The 18,144-nt window shown below is 34.3% G+C and overlaps 3 protein-coding genes across 5 annotated transcripts; 1 reads left to right on the forward strand and 2 right to left on the reverse strand.

Annotated features, from left to right (window-relative positions):
• LOC110604561 (GDSL esterase/lipase At5g45670) lies at positions 1-1,799 on the reverse strand. The gene is made up of 5 exons (XM_021742791.2): positions 1,467-1,799; positions 1,247-1,371; positions 915-1,160; positions 551-806; positions 1-452 (listed from the first exon to the last, which is right to left on the reverse strand). The coding sequence occupies exons 1-5, from the start codon at positions 1,720-1,722 to the stop codon at positions 229-231; spliced, it is 1,107 nt and encodes a 368-aa protein (XP_021598483.1). The 5' UTR covers positions 1,723-1,799; the 3' UTR covers positions 1-228.
• Positions 1,800-3,526: 1,727 nt separating this feature from the next.
• On the reverse strand, positions 3,527-4,868 carry LOC110604513. The gene is made up of 2 exons (XM_021742704.2): positions 4,348-4,868; positions 3,527-4,270 (listed from the first exon to the last, which is right to left on the reverse strand). The coding sequence occupies exons 1-2, from the start codon at positions 4,822-4,824 to the stop codon at positions 4,103-4,105; spliced, it is 645 nt and encodes a 214-aa protein (XP_021598396.1). The 5' UTR covers positions 4,825-4,868; the 3' UTR covers positions 3,527-4,102.
• A 2,258-nt stretch (positions 4,869-7,126) lies between these two features.
• LOC110605024 (alpha,alpha-trehalose-phosphate synthase [UDP-forming] 1) lies at positions 7,127-17,349 on the forward strand. 3 transcript variants are annotated; one of them, XM_021743315.2, is made up of 18 exons: positions 7,127-7,224; positions 8,128-8,411; positions 8,559-8,656; positions 8,816-9,204; positions 9,494-9,608; positions 9,779-9,880; positions 10,394-10,544; positions 12,021-12,109; positions 12,264-12,312; positions 12,734-12,834; positions 13,593-13,780; positions 14,335-14,452; positions 15,098-15,274; positions 15,345-15,467; positions 15,554-15,641; positions 15,914-16,044; positions 16,144-16,242; positions 16,716-17,349. In XM_021743315.2, exons 1-18 carry the CDS (start codon positions 7,151-7,153, stop codon positions 17,070-17,072), a joined length of 2,733 nt encoding a protein of 910 aa, XP_021599007.2. In that variant the 5' UTR covers positions 7,127-7,150; the 3' UTR covers positions 17,073-17,349. The 3 variants fall into 3 exon arrangements, with proteins under 3 accessions (XP_021599007.2, XP_021599009.1, XP_043808297.1); XM_021743317.2 differs by having other exon boundaries at positions 7,132-7,366; positions 8,270-8,411; XM_043952362.1 differs by having other exon boundaries at positions 7,135-7,246; positions 8,147-8,411.
• Positions 17,350-18,144: the final 795 nt, after the last annotated feature.

The following is an 18,144-nucleotide window of genomic DNA, read 5'->3' on the forward strand; positions in this document are numbered from 1 at the left end:
GTAATAACTGTGAATGTTATTGCACGTAGTAATGGCTTACTACAACTCTATTCCAATATAGCTAAACAGGACTCACTATATATGCGCAATTCCTTAGCACACAAAACGCCACATTTCTGGAACTATGACAAGCAAAACGACAACAAAAACATAAAACAAACCAGCAACACAGCAAAATATTGGCTAGATTCTTCATTATCAAGCCATTCATAACCAGCATCCTCATCTTCAGAGCTGGGCTAGCCGGCTGATATCAAATGGGTAAGCATCTGATGGAGATTGAGCACTGTAAGATCTTCTCCCAATTATTATATTTGCTGCTTCAGTTGGATGAAATGCATCCCAAAACAAATACTGATTCCTGTTTGGGCATGGAGTTTGCAAAGGCAGGCATGTAATTTGACCATTGTTCCTCCCCACACCACAGCACCCAGCATTTGTAACTCTAAAACCTGATATTAATTGAAGAAATAGTCAGAAAATTTTACAACAAATAAATTTCTGGGTGTACAAAATCAGGCTGAGCCTGCAGGGGAATTTGGACACTTACCATATCTTGCAGGATTGCTTGTAATATCTTGAAACATGCCATAAACATTGATATAAATAAATCTTGCATCTGGGGTATTGCCATTGAATTGATCAACGAGAGATCTGAGCTTGTTATTGAAGATCTCGTTGGCAGAGTTGATTCTCTGAACACAAGTTCTTCCATCTGGACTGTTTTGAGCCAATTCACTTGGGCTGCACCCAATTTGTCCCAGACCAATCAGCGCAAATTTCCTGGCTCCATTGTTGTACAAAATCTGGACCACAGCACAAAGTTAGAAACTTTTATTGCCAAAAACAGCCGGGCTTTTTTTTTTTACGAAAAATAGACACCACATGGACTGAAATCACTGGATCCAACTGACCCTTAGTTGTTGAATATACTGCTGGATGAGAATATTAGCCCACTGCTCAGGCGTGTACTGCCTGCTGGATGAATAGAATCGAGGCATGAAATAATTATTAAGATAATCATTGCTTCCTAATCCAATGGAAAATATGCACTTGCTTAAATAATTTGCTGTTCTGTTCTGATCTCCCAGCAAGTTCACCAATTGAGAAACTGTGTTTTGGTAGTTCCTCACTTGACCACTAAAACTAATGCGACCTCCCTTCAACACAAAATAAACCATTAAGTCAATAAGAAATGGAGAATTAAGTAATTAACAGTTAGCTCATGAGTTCAATAATTAGTTACTAGTTGCTGTCCAGTTTCTTCTCTGATTCCGGCGGCCGCAGATGCGTAATTTAAACCTTGGAGTATGTTTCGACCCCTTGTGGTTGCATATGGAGGAATGAAACTATTGAAACCCAACTGCTGGGCTGTTACATATAGTTGATCAACTTCTTCTATTAGTCTTAAAAACCAATACTTGTATTATTTTTGGATTAATATAAATAAGAAAATTAGAACTTACCGATGACATCAACGGTAGTTTTACCGTTGGAGAACCTGCCGGTGGCTCGAGGAGGGACAAAGTCAATCCCGTAAGGCAAATAATCAGCTCTAGCTAAAGATGAAAGTTGATTATTATTCCCGTTATCCACCAATGAGTCCCCGAAAATGAAGTAGCAAGGGACCTGTTGAGCTGAAGCAGCCCCATGCAACGCCAAGAACACTGCACTGTAGACCAGCCACCACCATTTCCATTTGTTTCCGGCAGAACCCTCCATTTCAATCTCTCTCAAGGTCAAGAAAATGCAAAGGAGACAGTGATGAGACAATGGAGAATGGTGATGAGAAGATGAATATCCAATTGTAATATATAGAGTGGGAAATTAAATAAGGTGGTAGAAATGAAACAGCTAGCTAGAAACAGTAGCAGTAGAACGCAGTGGCTTATCTTTTACAGTTGAGGAGATGGTTAGGTGCATTTATTTCACGCGGATATAATGTGAGAGGTTTGGACTCAGACTGCTTCCTCCATGGCCAAGCTCCACCGGCTCTTTTTTTTTTTCTTTTTTCTTTTTACTATCGGTCGTATTTCAACCCTCTTATCCTTCAGCTTTCTTCTTGACACTTGTACAGTACTATGACAATTAATTATTGTATGAAGAGTTTCTCTCTCTTTTATTCAAGTGGGAATAAATTTTGATTTAACAAATGTGATGGATGAAATCATTACTCTATCCATCTCATTTAGGGTGCGGATATGGGTATAGCTCATGCCTTTTCTAATTTATTATACACCAAAATCCCAAATCAACGTTGATGCTTTACAGAAAATCGAAATCGAGTAAGCAAGTTCTGCTTGAAAGGGAAAGCCGAAGACTCTGGATTTTAGACATAAATGTGAAGCATTCACCATGTGGGGTTTTGAATATTAAAGCATACATATCAACGGTTGAGAATTAATTGAGGGCAAGATCCAACAGTGGATGCAAATCAAAATGAGAATGCCATAGCCGGACCATTAATAAGAGTAGGTTGAGAAATTTAATAGTAGAGGAGATGGAGTCAAATGAAATAACATGGGCGTCTTCATGAAAGGAGTTTGATGAAATGCAATTAAAGGCAAGCCTAAGTATCTCTCGTCCCTTCTTTGTTAAAGAGATGGAGATATATCCCATTACAAGATGATTAATTTGAGTGTAGTGCGAGCTGTGGGATTGCCAACTTCTCCTCTGACTTGTGAGTCGGTAGCCATATATTGCTGAGGTCCCCATTGCTGCATTTCCATGTCCAAGTCAAGATCCCAGTTGGTGTTCACTCATACGAATAAATATATATAAATATTAATATGAAAATTTGGGAAAGTGAAACAACTTGATATAAGTGACCAAATCCACCATCAACTTGTTGTTGACGACTTGGCAATATAATTGAAGGGTTCAAATATCAAGTTGGTTCTTTGAATAATAAGAAGAAAAAAAAAAGGGAAAGGTAAGGTTCAACAAGTAAATTATTGGAGTGAATTTATTATACATGATTTATGCAGAAATCCTCACAATCATTACAATTATTCCAAAAGTTGAGTTTTGATCCAAAGGGGTGATAAAGAAATTCATATCCGTTGTTTAAAATTCATACATCTGAACCAATAATACTGATTAATAGTTTTAAATTTTTTTTTTAAAAAAAATATATTAATTTATTTAAAATACCATTTAAAAGTCTTAAATTACTTGAAAAACTATAAAGAATATAAATGAAAAATAAAAATTAATATCACCTCTTTGATTATACAAAATTTTTAGAACCACAATAAAAATTGTTTCAGAAATTATGAAAAGTAATGGGAATTGTTAGGATTGAATTCTTTACAATGAAGAGAGACTCCATTGTTGAGTTATAAACAAAAAATTTCTCCATCTGGATTGACATGAACTTTAAAATAACCAACACTTCCAGCAACCATTTCAATTATTTGCCCATTTCCTTGCTCAGTTGATTCAATTTCACCAATTATAGATTAAATTTTGTACATCATATTATATTTATCAAACTTAAAAGCAAGTATCTTGGCAGGGGCAAGACTACAAAATCATCCAAAAGATGAAAATAAATATATTATTTTGAGCAAATGGGCCTCCATTCCTAACCTTTTTAAGAGGGAGAGGAAGTATAGATGCTATGTCGTTGAATTCACAAATAAACTCAAGCTTTGTTTTTTCCGACAAAGGAAGAAAAAAAGGACCTCAAGCTTCGTTATTGCTAGGACTTGATTACAGGTAAAAACGAGCTTTCTGAGAAATGTGCATGGTAACCTCAGGGACGTTCAAGCTGCCTGTTATTTACCTATCCTGATCCCTCAAAAGCTAAATCAAAGAGCCAAGTCTCTGCCAAGACTCCTCTGTCAGTCAAATCTTCCCTGGCTCTGCCCCTTTCATTTTAACAGCTTCTTGGACCATGCGAAAGCATTCTCGATTTCCCCCGTTGTCGTAGTGATGGTCTCTTCAAGCTTGGCTCACTGTGTGCCCCCTTATGCTTTCTTTATCTTCCTCGGAATTGTTCCCAACCTAACCTTTTTTTTTTCTAAGAATTATCTTTTTTTGATATCGCTACAATTTTGTGAAGACTCAAAGAACAGATGTAACTATAGTGTCCCAGTAATCAGAGTTCGCTATTATAATCAGAAGTGGAATAAGATTGTGATGCTAAATCCTTAACAATTTGAACCAAACCTTTCAAATCATTGCTTCCCAATTCAAGGCAGTCCCTTAATAATCCACCATCTAACACCTCGCTCTGCACCGCCTCCGCCACCTCCTTTAGAGCTCCCTGCCAAATCCAACCCATTATACTTAAACACTTCAAAAGCTTCAAGAGAATACAAATATCAAATTCTAGAATCGTACCGATCGATGAAACACTTGGAGCAACCTTTTCAACAGCGATTTAGAAATTCTTAGGACCTTACTGTAGTTTCTCGCAATCCAAGAGGCTCTCTCCACGTCCGATTCTGCCTGAGTTAACTGGCCCAAAAACCTAGCCAACTCGTTTAAGTCGGAAACGACGCCGTGCAGCTCCCTGTAATCCAATTCCCTCCACGCGTAGTTTTTCGCGTAATCCCACCCTACCGACCACGCCCAACCCCAGATCCCTGGTCCTAACCCTTTCTCCAACTTATCGGCGATTAGCTTCGCGCGATTTGCGCCGACGATGTCGCCGCGTGCAACACGCAGGTTGGAAACGCGTAAGAGGAGGGAATGGGAAAGGGAGATGACTGTTTTGTATTGTGAGTAGGAACGGAAAAAGGAGGATGGAGCGACACTTGTGGTGGTTGTGAGGAAGAGGAAGAGGAAGAGGAAGAGCGGCGGATTAATCCGGGACATTGGCTTGGAAATGATCGGACCGTGGAGGAACCGAAAAATCCAGAGATGTGATTATATGGAGTGACGTGGATGGCCCAGATTTACCTAAGATTCAACAGAGCCAAAGTGGGCTTTTGTTTTTTCAGAATAATGTGGGCCTTGTTGAAATCTCTTCATTGCGGCAAAACCTTAAACTTCTAATATTGTTCAAACTGACAAAATTTTGAAACAATTCAAATGAATTAATTTTTTTTATTTTTATATTTAGAAAATATAAAAATTTAATTTTTTTAATTTTTATAAGACTTAATTTTAAATTAAAAATAATTTTATTCAAATTATCATGATTTTGTAAAAAATAATTTCATTTAAAATTCTTTATATTAAAATTATTTAACTAACTTTTGAGAACTCCATTTTTTTATTTATTTTAATTTTAAAATTATTTATATTTCCTTAATTAATAATGATTTTTTTTAGAATTTAATTTAATATTAAATATTAATATTTAATGCATTATAAATGATATTACAAAAATTATTACATTATTTTATTAATTTTTAAAAAATAGTGTTTATTTTAATTTATATTTTTAATAGTAAAAAATTATATAAAGTTTAGATTTTAAATATTAATAATAGTATTTAAAAATATTTTTAATGCGATAAAAATAATTGTTATGTATAAAATAAGTATGCATGTTTAGTTTAGAAATAATAAGATAATACACAAAAAAAATCAATTTAAATTTATTTATTAATTTACTTAAAATAAATAAATTCAATTATATTATATTATTTTAAACTTTATTTAAAATAAATAATTTTTTTTACAAATTAAAATGAAATAAATTTTATTAATAAAAGTTAAATTTTCTTTTAAAATAAATATATTCCAAACAATAAATTAAAAAAAATAGTTTTCCGATCAATTGTAAAAGTCAGTAGCTTAATCGAAAATAGAGGAAGAGAGATTATTACTTATATATAATATATAAGATTTTTTATTAAAAATTAATAAAAATTTATTCTTTTTCAATGATAAATTTTCTCAAAGGAAGTGACTATATGCATGATACACATATATGTTTTATATAAATTATTAATTAAAATATATAAAATTAGATAGATTTAAAATTTATTTAAATAATAATAATATGATTTAAGATAAATTTAAATAATTTATATTAAAATTTTAATTAAATTTAAAATAAATTTAAATATTATTAATATAAATTTAATTAAAATTTAAATAGTTTAATTTTCGGGGCTATGTGCCCGTTTATATACATATCATTGCTGCATGATTTTTCCACTCCAAACCCTTTATTTGATTTATTTAAAAAAAAAAATAAATATTTTTATAAAATTATGTATAATTTTAAATTTATTTTAAATTAAAATTTTTTTAATTAAAAAATAATTAAATTGAATTTCTACAAAATTCCACGTCAGGGAATAAGTATGAAGTTATTTGAATTTGGCGTCCTCAGATGCATGCCTATTGCGCTTTCTTCTTCCATGCTCTCTCTGATCATCATCACCTCCTCTTATATATATGGGTAGTTTGATTTTCTGTTATCTCTCCCACAACACACAGCCCTGGCTTTGCCAACTTCCCCTCTCGTCTCCATGTGGCCCTTTTTCTGGATTCTTCTACTGCAAAACCACATGGCTTCCCAGTCTCTTCAATTTCTCCTTTAGTGTTAAAAACTTCTCTCGTTACCTGCATTTTTCTCTGGAATACGGTATCAGTTAGCAAATGGGGCTTTCTTCTTCATTTTTCTCTCTTTTTTTTTTTGTTTTGCTTCATTGAAAATGAGATTTTCTTGTTGTTATCTGGTTTTAGATGTTGTGTCTCTGCACTCATTGTTTTTGTTTCGATTTCTACAAATATATAGTTCGTCATTTTCGTGTGCTCTGGTTTTTTAGTATTGCTTGGTTCCAATGTATGGCATTGTTGTAGTTTTTGTTTGGGAGGTCTGTAGATGGTTTGGCGTTTGGTTCATAGACTACGAACTCGTTCATATCCTTTTCTTTCTGGTATGTTTCATGAGAGATTTGAATATGGATGTTCTGTGTTTGAAGAAGCCATTTCATATTTGATTTTATTTTCTTAATTTTTTTGCTATATAGATATAAGAGCTTTGTTTCATTATAGCTGAGGTAGAAGGTCTATTGCCTCTGCATTTTATTATTCTCTAATGTGCTGCAGTAATGATTGTGTTCTGTCCAACCGCTCTATTTCTTCTTCTACTTGTAAGCAATTGTTGAGTGAGAGATGCGCACCATGTCAAGGATTAGATGTAATGTGTTTCAAATTGCAGGGTTCGTCGCAGAACAAGAATATGTCTGGAAACAAAGATAACTCCGCTCCCGTCACACACAGAACTAGATTGGAAAGGCTTCTGCGCGATAGAGAGCTTAGGAAATTCAATAGGAATGTCAATCAAACTGAGGAGTTAAGCGATGGTGTCAAAGAAGCTGAGCTATCTGCAAAGGATTCAGTTACAGAAGAAACAGAAACTTGTGGTCCACTGCATGAGGAAGCATCTTTCGAAGGGGTCGATGTATGTGAACGGCCTCGGTGTCCCAAACAACGTTTAATGGTTACTCTTGTTATCTGCATTTTTCTCTGCAATCTGTTATCAGTTAGCAAATGAGACGTTCTTCTTTATTTTTCTCTTATTGTTTTGTGTTTTTGGATATTGAGTGCTTCTTGTTTTTGTTCATTGAAAGTGGGATTTCCATGTTGTTATCTAGTTTAGTTTTTTCTCTTTTTTTTGGTGCATTGATTTTGTTTCGATTTCTGCAAATATCTAGTTCGTCGTCTTCGTCCTTTTCTGTTTTGGTTTTCGAGTATTGCTTGGTTCCAATGTATGGCATTATAAACGGTTTGTTTTAGTTTTTGTTTGGAAGGTCTGTAGATTGTTTTGGCTTTTGGTTCAGAGACTACGAACTCTGATCGTATCTTCTTTTCTGGTATGTTCATGAGAGATTTGAAGCCGGATCTCTGTGATTGAAGACGCTATTTCATACGCTTTCTTCTCTTTGATTTTTTTTTTCTTAATTTATTTGCTATTTAGATATAAGAGCTTTTTTTCATTATCCTTTTTCGAGCTTAGGTAGAAGTTCTATTGCCTCTGCATTTTCTTATTCTCTAATATGCTGCAGTAATGATCTCTAAGCAATTGTTAACTGAAAGATACGCACCATGTCAAGGATTAGATGTAATGTCTTGCAAATTGCAGGCTTCGTCGCAAAACAAGAATAACTGCACTCTCGTCACACACAAAACTGGATTGGAAAGTCTTCTGCTCGATAGAGTTAGGAAATTCAGTAAGAATTTCAATCCAACTGAGGAGTTAAGCGATGGTGTCAAAGAAGCTGAGCTATTTGCTAATGATTCAGTTACAAAAGAAACCGAAACTCATGGTCCACTTCATGAGGACACATCTTTAGAAGAGGTAAATGTATGTGAACGGCCTCGGCGTCCCAAACAACGTTTACTGGTGGTTGCCAACAGCCTGCCAGTCTCTGCAATTAGGAAGGGTCAGGATTCATGGAAACTTGAGATAAGTGTAGATGGACTAGTCAATCCACTTCTGGGTGAGTGATATCTAAAGTTTTTTCTTAACCAAGCTCTCAACTCCTGTTTCATTACACTGTTTACATTGTATACAGTTTCTTGCAGTTTGATCACTGTTTGCTTCTAATTAATGTATTTGGTATTGATGCCTTATTATTTTCTAAAAGGGGTGAAGGAGTTTGAGGCCAGATGGATTGGTTGGGCTGGTGTAAATGTTCCTGATGAAATTGGACAAAAAGCATTATCTACAGCTTTGGCTGAAAAGGTTCAAAAGTCTTCATTTAAGGCTTAAGTTCTTATTACTTATCTTTGTATGATCTTGAATTACCATACACATTACTTTTCTCCCAGTTTTCCATTGCCTTGCTCTCTTGACATGTGTGTGCAAAATGTCTCTCTTCCTGATTGGCCCTATTGATTGCAGAAGTGCATCCCAGTTTTTCTTGATGAACATATTGTCCATCAATATTATAATGGGTATTGTAACAACGTGCTGTGGCCGCTTTTCCATTATCTCGGACTTCCACAAGAAGACCGCCTTCCAACCACCCGTAGTTTTCAGTCTCAATTTGATGCATATAAGAAAGCAAACCAAATGTTTGCTGATGTTGTAAACAGACATTATGAGGAAGGAGATGTTGTTTGGTGTCATGATTACCATCTAATGTTTCTTCCCAAATGTCTGAAAGAATATAACAGTAAAATGAAAGTTGGTTGGTTTCTCCACACTCCCTTTCCTTCCTCAGAAATACATAGGATGCTGCCATCTCGTTCAGAATTGTTGAGATCTGTTCTTGCTGCTGATTTAATTGGGTAAGTCATTATATTACAGGAGGTATAGCTTAGGATTTTGAACTACATGCTATCCATGGTTGCACACATATGCTTCATATGTTTGGATGCATACTTTTTTTTTTTAATGTTAAAGAAAATTCCTCCAATTTTTGTGCCACAAGGAATATCATTAAATGAACAAACAAAATGATTCTGGTTGTGGCATGGTGTGGTCAGCTTTAATAAGCCTCTTGCTGACATCAATTGTTTCTCAATGGAGGAGCTATTTTGATATCTAGTTTCTAACAGTTGGATTTTTTGCTTCCAGATTCCACACTTACGATTATGCAAGGCATTTTGTAAGTGCTTGTACACGTATCCTTGGACTTGAGGGGACACCTGAAGGAGTAGAGGATCAAGGAAAGCTGACTCGTGTAGCTGCGGTATATTAGTTGATCACTTTTTGTTTTTTTCTGTATCTGTTCACCTCCAAACATGTTGCTTTATTATTTAATAGTGAATGATCTTCTCAGAGTTACATATGAGTCCATTTCAACATCTTGATTCTTCCTCACGATGCCAACATTTTGTTTTTGGGAGATTGAAACTACAGTTTCCTATTGGGATAGATTCTGATCGGTTCATCAGAGCCTTGGAACTCCCCCAAGTCCAGGATCACATTAAAGAACTTAAGGATAAGTTTTCAGGCAGAAAGGTTAGGCTCCTTCGGTTCATATCTGTCACTACCCTTTTTTTTTCTTTTTGAGACCGATGAACATTAAAAAGTTGTGCCATCAGAATCATTGACAATTTTCCTATTGTAATGATGTCCCTACTATTGCAAAAATGATTGGTGCGACTGAGTGATTAGTGATTACTGAAAGTAAATGAGTTTTTAAGAATGTGATTAAGGGAAGTGAAAGAAAAAGATACAATTATAGAAACTAAATAAACCAGTACAAAAATCTGAATTATAAAATATAGAAAGTGAATGAAATATATGAAAATTCTGTAATAAAAAAATTATTCAAAGGTTGCAGGATTCATTTGTTGATTCTTGCTTCTTTTTGACCATGGGAAAAAATACAAGGTGCTTGCCATTCTAACATGAGAAGGAAAAAACTTTGTCCCCTCTTTCAAACCCGTCATATATTATAGTTTTCGTTGAAGGTTTGCAATAATACTGAAACTCTCTGGTTACTGATAGTCATTGTTCCAATATGGCCAGGTAATGCTAGGTGTTGATCGTCTTGATATGATCAAAGGAATTCCGAGGAAGATTTTGGCATTTGAAGAGTTCCTTGAGGAAAATCCAGAGTGGCGTGATAAAGTAGTTCTGCTACAAATTGCTGTGCCATCAAGGACACACGTTCCTGAACGTATGCTTATGTTCTGTACCATATGTAATTCATTTTTAATAATAGAACTGCATACTTTCTTCTATGAGAATAAGTTAATATGCAGGACGCCGTAGAGATTTCTAATTTATGCTAGTTTGTTTGGGATTGAAGATAGGGATTTGTTAAGATGAAATTAGGGGTTTTGAATAGAAGGAATTGAGATATAGCTAGGATTCAAATATGATATTGATTACTGTTGGAAGACTCTGCCTTTGAGCATTTATATTTGGAACAAAAGGACTTCCCATTGATTTTTTTGCCAATTTTAGTTATGGGTTTTAGGCGAAAGAACTTTTCTGTAGCCATGTTACTGTGATTGTGAGTTAGGAGACATCTTTGTTAAGAATTCCTTAGTTCTCTGTTCAATGCTTGGTGTCCTCCAAATTATGTAGATGCCATTCGTTGATTCTTAACAGCTACCTAAGAAATAATAGTGAATGTACTCCTGTTCATCCATTTATCTTTTCTAAGCAAAACTTGATGTTTTAATTTTTCTAGGTAAAAGGCTCTATACTGTTGTGCTTTGCAACTTCTATACATTCGCAATCGTGAGAGTTTATATGAGTTCAATCCATCTAATGCTATACTTTCTATACGTATTTTTAGATTGTAAATTACAACTCAAGCGCATATGCAATATGCATCATACAATTTAAGACACTCTGTGTAATGTGCAAATATCTGAAAATCTTGCGGGCTTTTTTAATAAAATACATCTAAATTGATACTGGAAACATGTTGGCTAGGACTATGGTATTTCCTGCCTAGACATGAATTATGTGTAAACCATAAGTAACATGTGGCAGCAAAGAATTCCTGACACCTGTATAGGCCTAGCTGCCAGTTTGGTCCAGACCAGTTCTAGTTCTGTGGTTTAAGGGAATCAGAACCCTAGTCTTGCTTTATTTCATGTTTGATCAAATACAGTAGTTGATTTCTTTAAAGGAAAACACCCAGTTTGACCTGATATTATACCAGCTGGTTCTAGTTTGATTCAAGGCTGGATTTAATCAGGTCAATTCTGGTCCATTTCTGAGTCAGAACCAGACCATAGCCAGGCTTACATCAGTGGAGATGTTAAAGTTATAGATAAGTGAATCTTTAGGAATTAGGATTATGGAGAACTTCAAGCAAAACCCAATTTTACTTGATGTCATGGGGTACTCACATGCATTATATAAATCAATGAAGACTGGGATTCTTTTTGTTATATAAAGGTATGCATAAATTGATTAGGTAATTGTGTTATGAATGACTGCAAAATGCCTTTATCAGAATTATATATTTCCCTTGGTTTTTGTTTTTAATTTGCATTGTCTGTATGGCTAATGGTTTGTTTTCAAATTCTATCCTTCAGTATCTTGCGGTGAGGGATCTACCTTTTTTTTTTTTTGGTGCTTATCCCTGTGCCATCTTTGAGTTTCTATTGTTGGCTTATTATTTTGGCATTTACAGATCAAAAGCTCACGAGCCAAGTTCACAAGATTGTTACGCGTATTAATGGAAGATTTGGAACCCTTACTGCTGTTCCCATTCATCATCTGGTTTGCCTTTATCTTATTAACTTCAATCTTATCACCAGAAATATATGACACAAAGAACCTGAAATTTCATCCAAAAGATAGAGGAGTTTGCGCTGTCTTCCTGAAGTAGAATTTTATGAAAAAAATATCTAATGCATTTGCTTTTTCACTGCAGGATCGAACTCTTGATTTTCATGCATTGTGTGCACTTTATGCTGTTACTGGTACTCAAATATGTGAAGCTCACAGTTCCTTATGATTCAGTCTTATATGTAATAACGTTTGATTTAGTTAGAGATGTTTATTCTGTTTCATGGAAATTGTTAACAAATATGTTTCCCCTCTAACAGTTGAAAGAAATCTTAAATAGATTGTTGACATTTAATAAAATTTGTAATAATATTTTCCAAATGTCGTGTTAGCATGCAGTTGCTGTTTAATTCAACTAGACCATCAGCAAGGGATGTGTTAAATGATCACATTTATATGGTTGTAGGAAGCTATTTCAATATTATGATTGTAAATTGATACTCAATTCAGCTCAATTAAATTTCACTCTCTAAGTATTTGGTGTTCTATATGCCTATGTGAATAATCTTTTCAAGGTTTGTACACCCATTTTTCTCTTTTTTGTTTGTAATGTAGATGTGGCACTTGTTACATCTTTACGGGATGGAATGAATCTTGTTAGTTACGAGTTTGTTGCTTGCCAAACTTCCAAGAAAGGGGTCCTCATCCTGAGTGAGGTAAATTAAGCTTTCTGATTTATTTGAGTGTGTGGCTGCAAAGGTCTAGGATTTTCGCGTATATAGCTTTGCTATCCTGTAGGAGTTAGATGTATGCCTTTATTTTTCTATTTCTTGGTAACTACAGTCGACCTAGAATCTAGCTGAACTTCATAATCAAATACTGTGCTTTGCTCTTCTTTTGCTGAAAGTTGGTCAATTTATTGGAGGAATTTTAGCGAGGGAGGATTTCAGGGTAGTCGATAACTTCACTTCAAATCTTGATGATCTTAGTTATTCATTTGTGGTACGATCCACAATCTTCGTCCTTGGGTCTGTATGAATCAACGTTGCTAGGATTCATGGTTTTGTTCACCAATGAGTTTGCTACTATGTACAGAGAAGATTAGTCTAGTTTGAATGTCATTGGCTTGGGCTGCTCCCAGTAGACTTTTGCTTGTTGCAGCATTCCAGGATTCTGGCCGTTTTGGGCAAATCCAATCTACGGGTTTTCTGAAATTACTATCATGATAAATTGGGGGATGATTTCTTATCATGGCGCAGGGAAATGTTGCCTTTGATAGCAAAACCATTTTTTGTGCAGAATCCTTCTGTTAATCATATGATCAAAAAATTTTGAGTTGTTGTCCAGTATTTAACAACTAGAAGATCCTTGGCTCCTTATCTAGTAAAAGGCGTTTAAATTTCTTTGATTGAGGCAAAATTGTTTTGGATAAAAAAATTTCTTTATGAGCTTTACAAGCTTCTTCAATTTCCAGTTTGCAGGTGCAGCACAGTCTCTCGGTGCTGGTGCTATACTGGTGAACCCGTGGAATATCACAGAAGTTGCTTCTTCAATTAGTTATGCTTTGAATATGCCAGCGGATGAAAGAGAGAACAGGCATAACCATAACTTCAGGCATGTGACAACTCACACATCACAAGAGTGGGCTGCAACGTTCGTGAGGTGTTCCACTGAATCTCACTGCTAACCATTTTCTAGTTGCCTAAGATTAAACCTCCATTCATGATGCGGAAACAAAAAGAAGACTTCTTCAGTCATGCATGTCGAAAATCCATCCTTGAGCACCATTATGAGAGCTTATATATGCATAAATTGCTCTAATGATACTTCTGCACTAAGGACATTGATAAACATGTAGTTAAAATAGCACCCGCATGCTACAACAGGATTTCTAATGGTATTGTAATCTGATTTTAGGAGATATTAAACAATAAATAGTTCTAAATGGCTTTCTGATTTTATGTCTAAAGGAAAAAAATCAATGCTTGCTTTGCTTCCAACAGTTCTGTATATTGAAGGTTAAGTGGGGCTTGAATTGATTTAAAATTTTATATCAACAATAGTTTTAAAATTTTAAATACAAATTTCGGCATGAATGGTCATATTAATATTCATTTGTTATCTTGTTCATTAAATTTGTATATATTTTCTAAATTAACATTTGCAAATCTGGTTTCTTTGTTCTAACTTCTAATGCTGAAGTTTATCTTTTATAGTGAACTCAATGACACCATTGTTGAAGCTCAATTAAGGACAAGACAAGTTCTACCCTTGCTTCCTATCCACGATGCAGTTGAACGATATTTGCAATCTAATAATCGTTTGCTTATTCTGGTACTCTGTTTCTCTTTTAGGGCGTCAAAGTATGAGTTGGCCACTGTACTTTAGTGATGTGATCCTATGCCTTAAATTTCTAAATTTCAGTGTCGTTTCATGGTCTTCTTTGAGCTAAGGTTAGAATTGGTTGAGGTAAATAACATCTAATTAACTGTATCAAAGTGACAGATGTTTAATTATGTTAAATTATAAAATGAAAATTCAAGATGCCTCCTTTTGGCAAGTTTATAATTGGAGATTGATTTGAGGTGACTACGGAAAATTGTTTCAGTAATGCTCTGGCCTTTTACTGGAAATATTTTTACAGTTAAACTTTGCTATTCCTCTACATTGTAACGTCTTAGTTATGAAGATTTAATATCGCAGATATTTTTATGAATTAAATTTTTTTTTTATTTTTTAATATAGATAATGTTGTGGATTGACTTTTTCGTTGGTGCATCTAGGATAAATTTTATTAAATTAACACTGTGCTGCATAAACTCACACAGGTTCACTTGTTAATGGATATGTTCATTTTGCCTTAATGGATATGTTCATTTTGCCAAATGTGATCTGTTATTTTACACAGCTATAATCCATTTTCTAATTGTGGGTATTTTAGTGTTCTTTAATTCTGCATCATCTTGCATATTGTTCCAGGGATTCAATGCAACTCTCACTGAACCAGTGGATAGCTTAGGTAGAAGGAGTGGTCAAATTAGAGAAATGGAACCTAGATTGCACCCAGGACTAAAAGAACCTTTGAAGAAACTTTGTGATGATCAAATGACAACTATTGTTGTCCTCAGTGGAAGTGATAGAACCATTCTGGATGAAGTATTCTCTTTTCTCCAGTTATCCTAGATCACTGCTTACTATGCTTTCAGACTAACCACTTGTAATGCAGAATTTTGGAGGATACAATATGTGGTTGGCAGCAGAAAATGGGATGTCTTTACGTCTTACAACTGGAGAGTGGATGACAACAATGCCAGAAAATCTCAATATGGATTGGGTTGACAGTGTAAAGGTTTACATATTATCACAGAAAATGTTAATCTCTTCCCTCTGAGGCCCTTTAGACCCTAAACTTCTAATGACTATTCATGATTCCAGCATGTTTTCGAGTATTTTACGGAAAGAACACCACGAGCTTATTATGAGCTTCGAGAAACTTCTCTCGTATGGAATTACAAGTATGCAGGTACTTTTAATCAATATTTAGTTAGCACTTTGATTTTTAGCTGAGCAGTTCATAGTAGTAAAAGTGGTGTGAGATTTGGAAAGGTGTTTAGTGAAAATCTTATTAAGCACCCATATGTGTATGTGTGCAAGTGCACATGCTTGTAAATGAATATGGGTTTATGTGTAAGGGAACACTGCAGTACTTACAATACTTGGCAAAAAATATGTAGGATTTGCCTTTAATTTTATTCAGTAATCATTTTAAGTTATTTTCTTTAATGGCTATTTCAGATGTTGAGTTTGGAAGACTTCAAGCAAGGGACATGTTGCAGCATCTCTGGACAGGACCAATTTCCAATGCAGCAGTTGATGTTGTTCAAGGCGGCCGCTCTGTGGAGGTTCGAGCAGTTGGTATTACGAAGGTATGTACATCATAGTTAGCTACTATAGCTACATCCTGCTGAGTAATTGACCAGAATGGCATGCTTCTCTTTCTCATCTGATGTTTCCATTTACTTCAGGGTGCAGCAATAGATCGTATTTTAAGACAAATTGTTCATAACCAAGGCATGCGGACACCCATAGACTATGTCCTTTGTGTTGGTCACTTTCTGGCGAAGGTATATTTTAAGCAGCTTTCATTTTCTCGCTCAAATCAGCATAATTAAAAAGTAGAATAATCTTTATTTCTGTTGTTCGATATTAAAAGGATACTTATCCTTGCTGTACCTAACAGCATCACTTTTTTATATTCTTTTTGAAATTGAATACCAAATTTAATTGTGAATTTTATTAAATAGGCTCAAGGAATATTTGGGTTTAAAATGCTTTCAAGCCAGCCCTTGATGTCATGTAGATTCTAACATACTTGTTTAAAATATTTTTCAATGGCATCCCAAAAGTAGACAAACATAAATGAGGAATAATAATCATAATAATAACAAAGCCCAGTCTGTAACCAAGCCTGCAACAAGAAGGCTATTCCATTGGTCATATCCCTGTTTTTTGGGCTACATGTGCCACCCAATTGGATGATTATGGGCAGCCTAAACGTGGGTATCCTTTAGTAGTTTATCTGGATTCATTGTTTCAGGATGAAGATATCTATACATTTTTTGAGCCGGAGCATCCCAGCGAATCACCTGGTATAGTAAGAACCAAGTCTGTGCCAAAAGTTCCATATGGTGGAAGCCGTGCCCAGTATCACCGTCAGAAACAACGCTCCTTGTCAACTTTAGAAGGGAACACTGCGGGAAGTGCTGGTTGGCGGCCAATTGTTAGTGACAGAGTTTCAGAGCATGAAGGTTCTTCTATACTTGATCTTAAGAGGGAGAACTACTTCTCTTGTGCTGTTTCGCGTAAACAATCAATTGCTCGATATCTCCTTGGAACTTCAGATGATGTTGTGGCACTCTTAAAGCAGATGGCAGATTCCTCTTCATTAACTTGATTTGCAGTTTCCCTGGTCTTGCCCTTGCATTGACGTTGGAGGTTTGAGAACTTAATAAAAGGAGCGTTGATTGTGGATATTTTGCAGAGTCTTTGTCTTGGAGTTAAAGAACAATTACTTAGCTTTACATTTTGATTGAACTCCATCGGAGAAACTTAGAATTTTGTATGTGCTCATTTTGGGCCATATAATCCGATTTGTTTAATGATATCACATTGTGGAAAAAATTTAAAAAAAAAAAAACCCAGAAACTATTTTTTAATATAAAACAAGAATAGCTGACACCAATTGTTGGATTTTAAAAATGCGTTGTTTGTCTGGTTGCATTATTTTGCATGTGAAGATGGAAAGGCTTACAAAAGCTGGATTTAGACCATTCCTGTTGCCAAGAAAAGAAGGCCGCCATTAATGATTTTTGTTAGAATTAGAAGTGTCACGGGTTGCTGGACTTTTTCACATATCCTTACCTTATCTTACATCTTTCTGGCAGAACAATCTTATCTTACAAATTTTGTTAAAAGTACTTAGATCAATACCATTTTTATTAAATATAGATTTCACAACAGATGAGTATCCACATTAGATCAATAGACTTCGTTCGGTAAAATAGTAGTATTTAGTATTTTTATAAAATTAAATAATTAATTATAAAAATTATTTTTTAAAACTTTTAACTAATTGTCAAAATAATTACTATACTTTGATATTAAATAAAAGCATTATATTCTCATTTAATATAATTTTAATAAGAAATAAATAGTTACTCCAAAAAAATTGCCATATAATTTAAGATACATAAGAAACGAAAAAAAAATTATGAGAGAATTTTTTTCAAAAAAATTTTAAAACTAATATATACACTAAGAAATTAATAAATCGTTATTAAATATGTAAAATTCACTTTAAATATTTAGCGATAAATTTTAAATTCACTATTAAATTATTATAAGAACTATAACACTAAAATTTAAATGTCAATTTTTATAAAATAGTAAAATTCTTACTTTAATATAAATTTTTTTTTCACTAAAATTTTGTGACAAAATACTAAATTTATTGTAATGATATCAAA

Source organism: Manihot esculenta, chromosome 17 (genome assembly GCF_001659605.2).
Source record: "Manihot esculenta cultivar AM560-2 chromosome 17, M.esculenta_v8, whole genome shotgun sequence".
Classification (NCBI taxonomy): domain Eukaryota; kingdom Viridiplantae; phylum Streptophyta; class Magnoliopsida; order Malpighiales; family Euphorbiaceae; genus Manihot; species Manihot esculenta.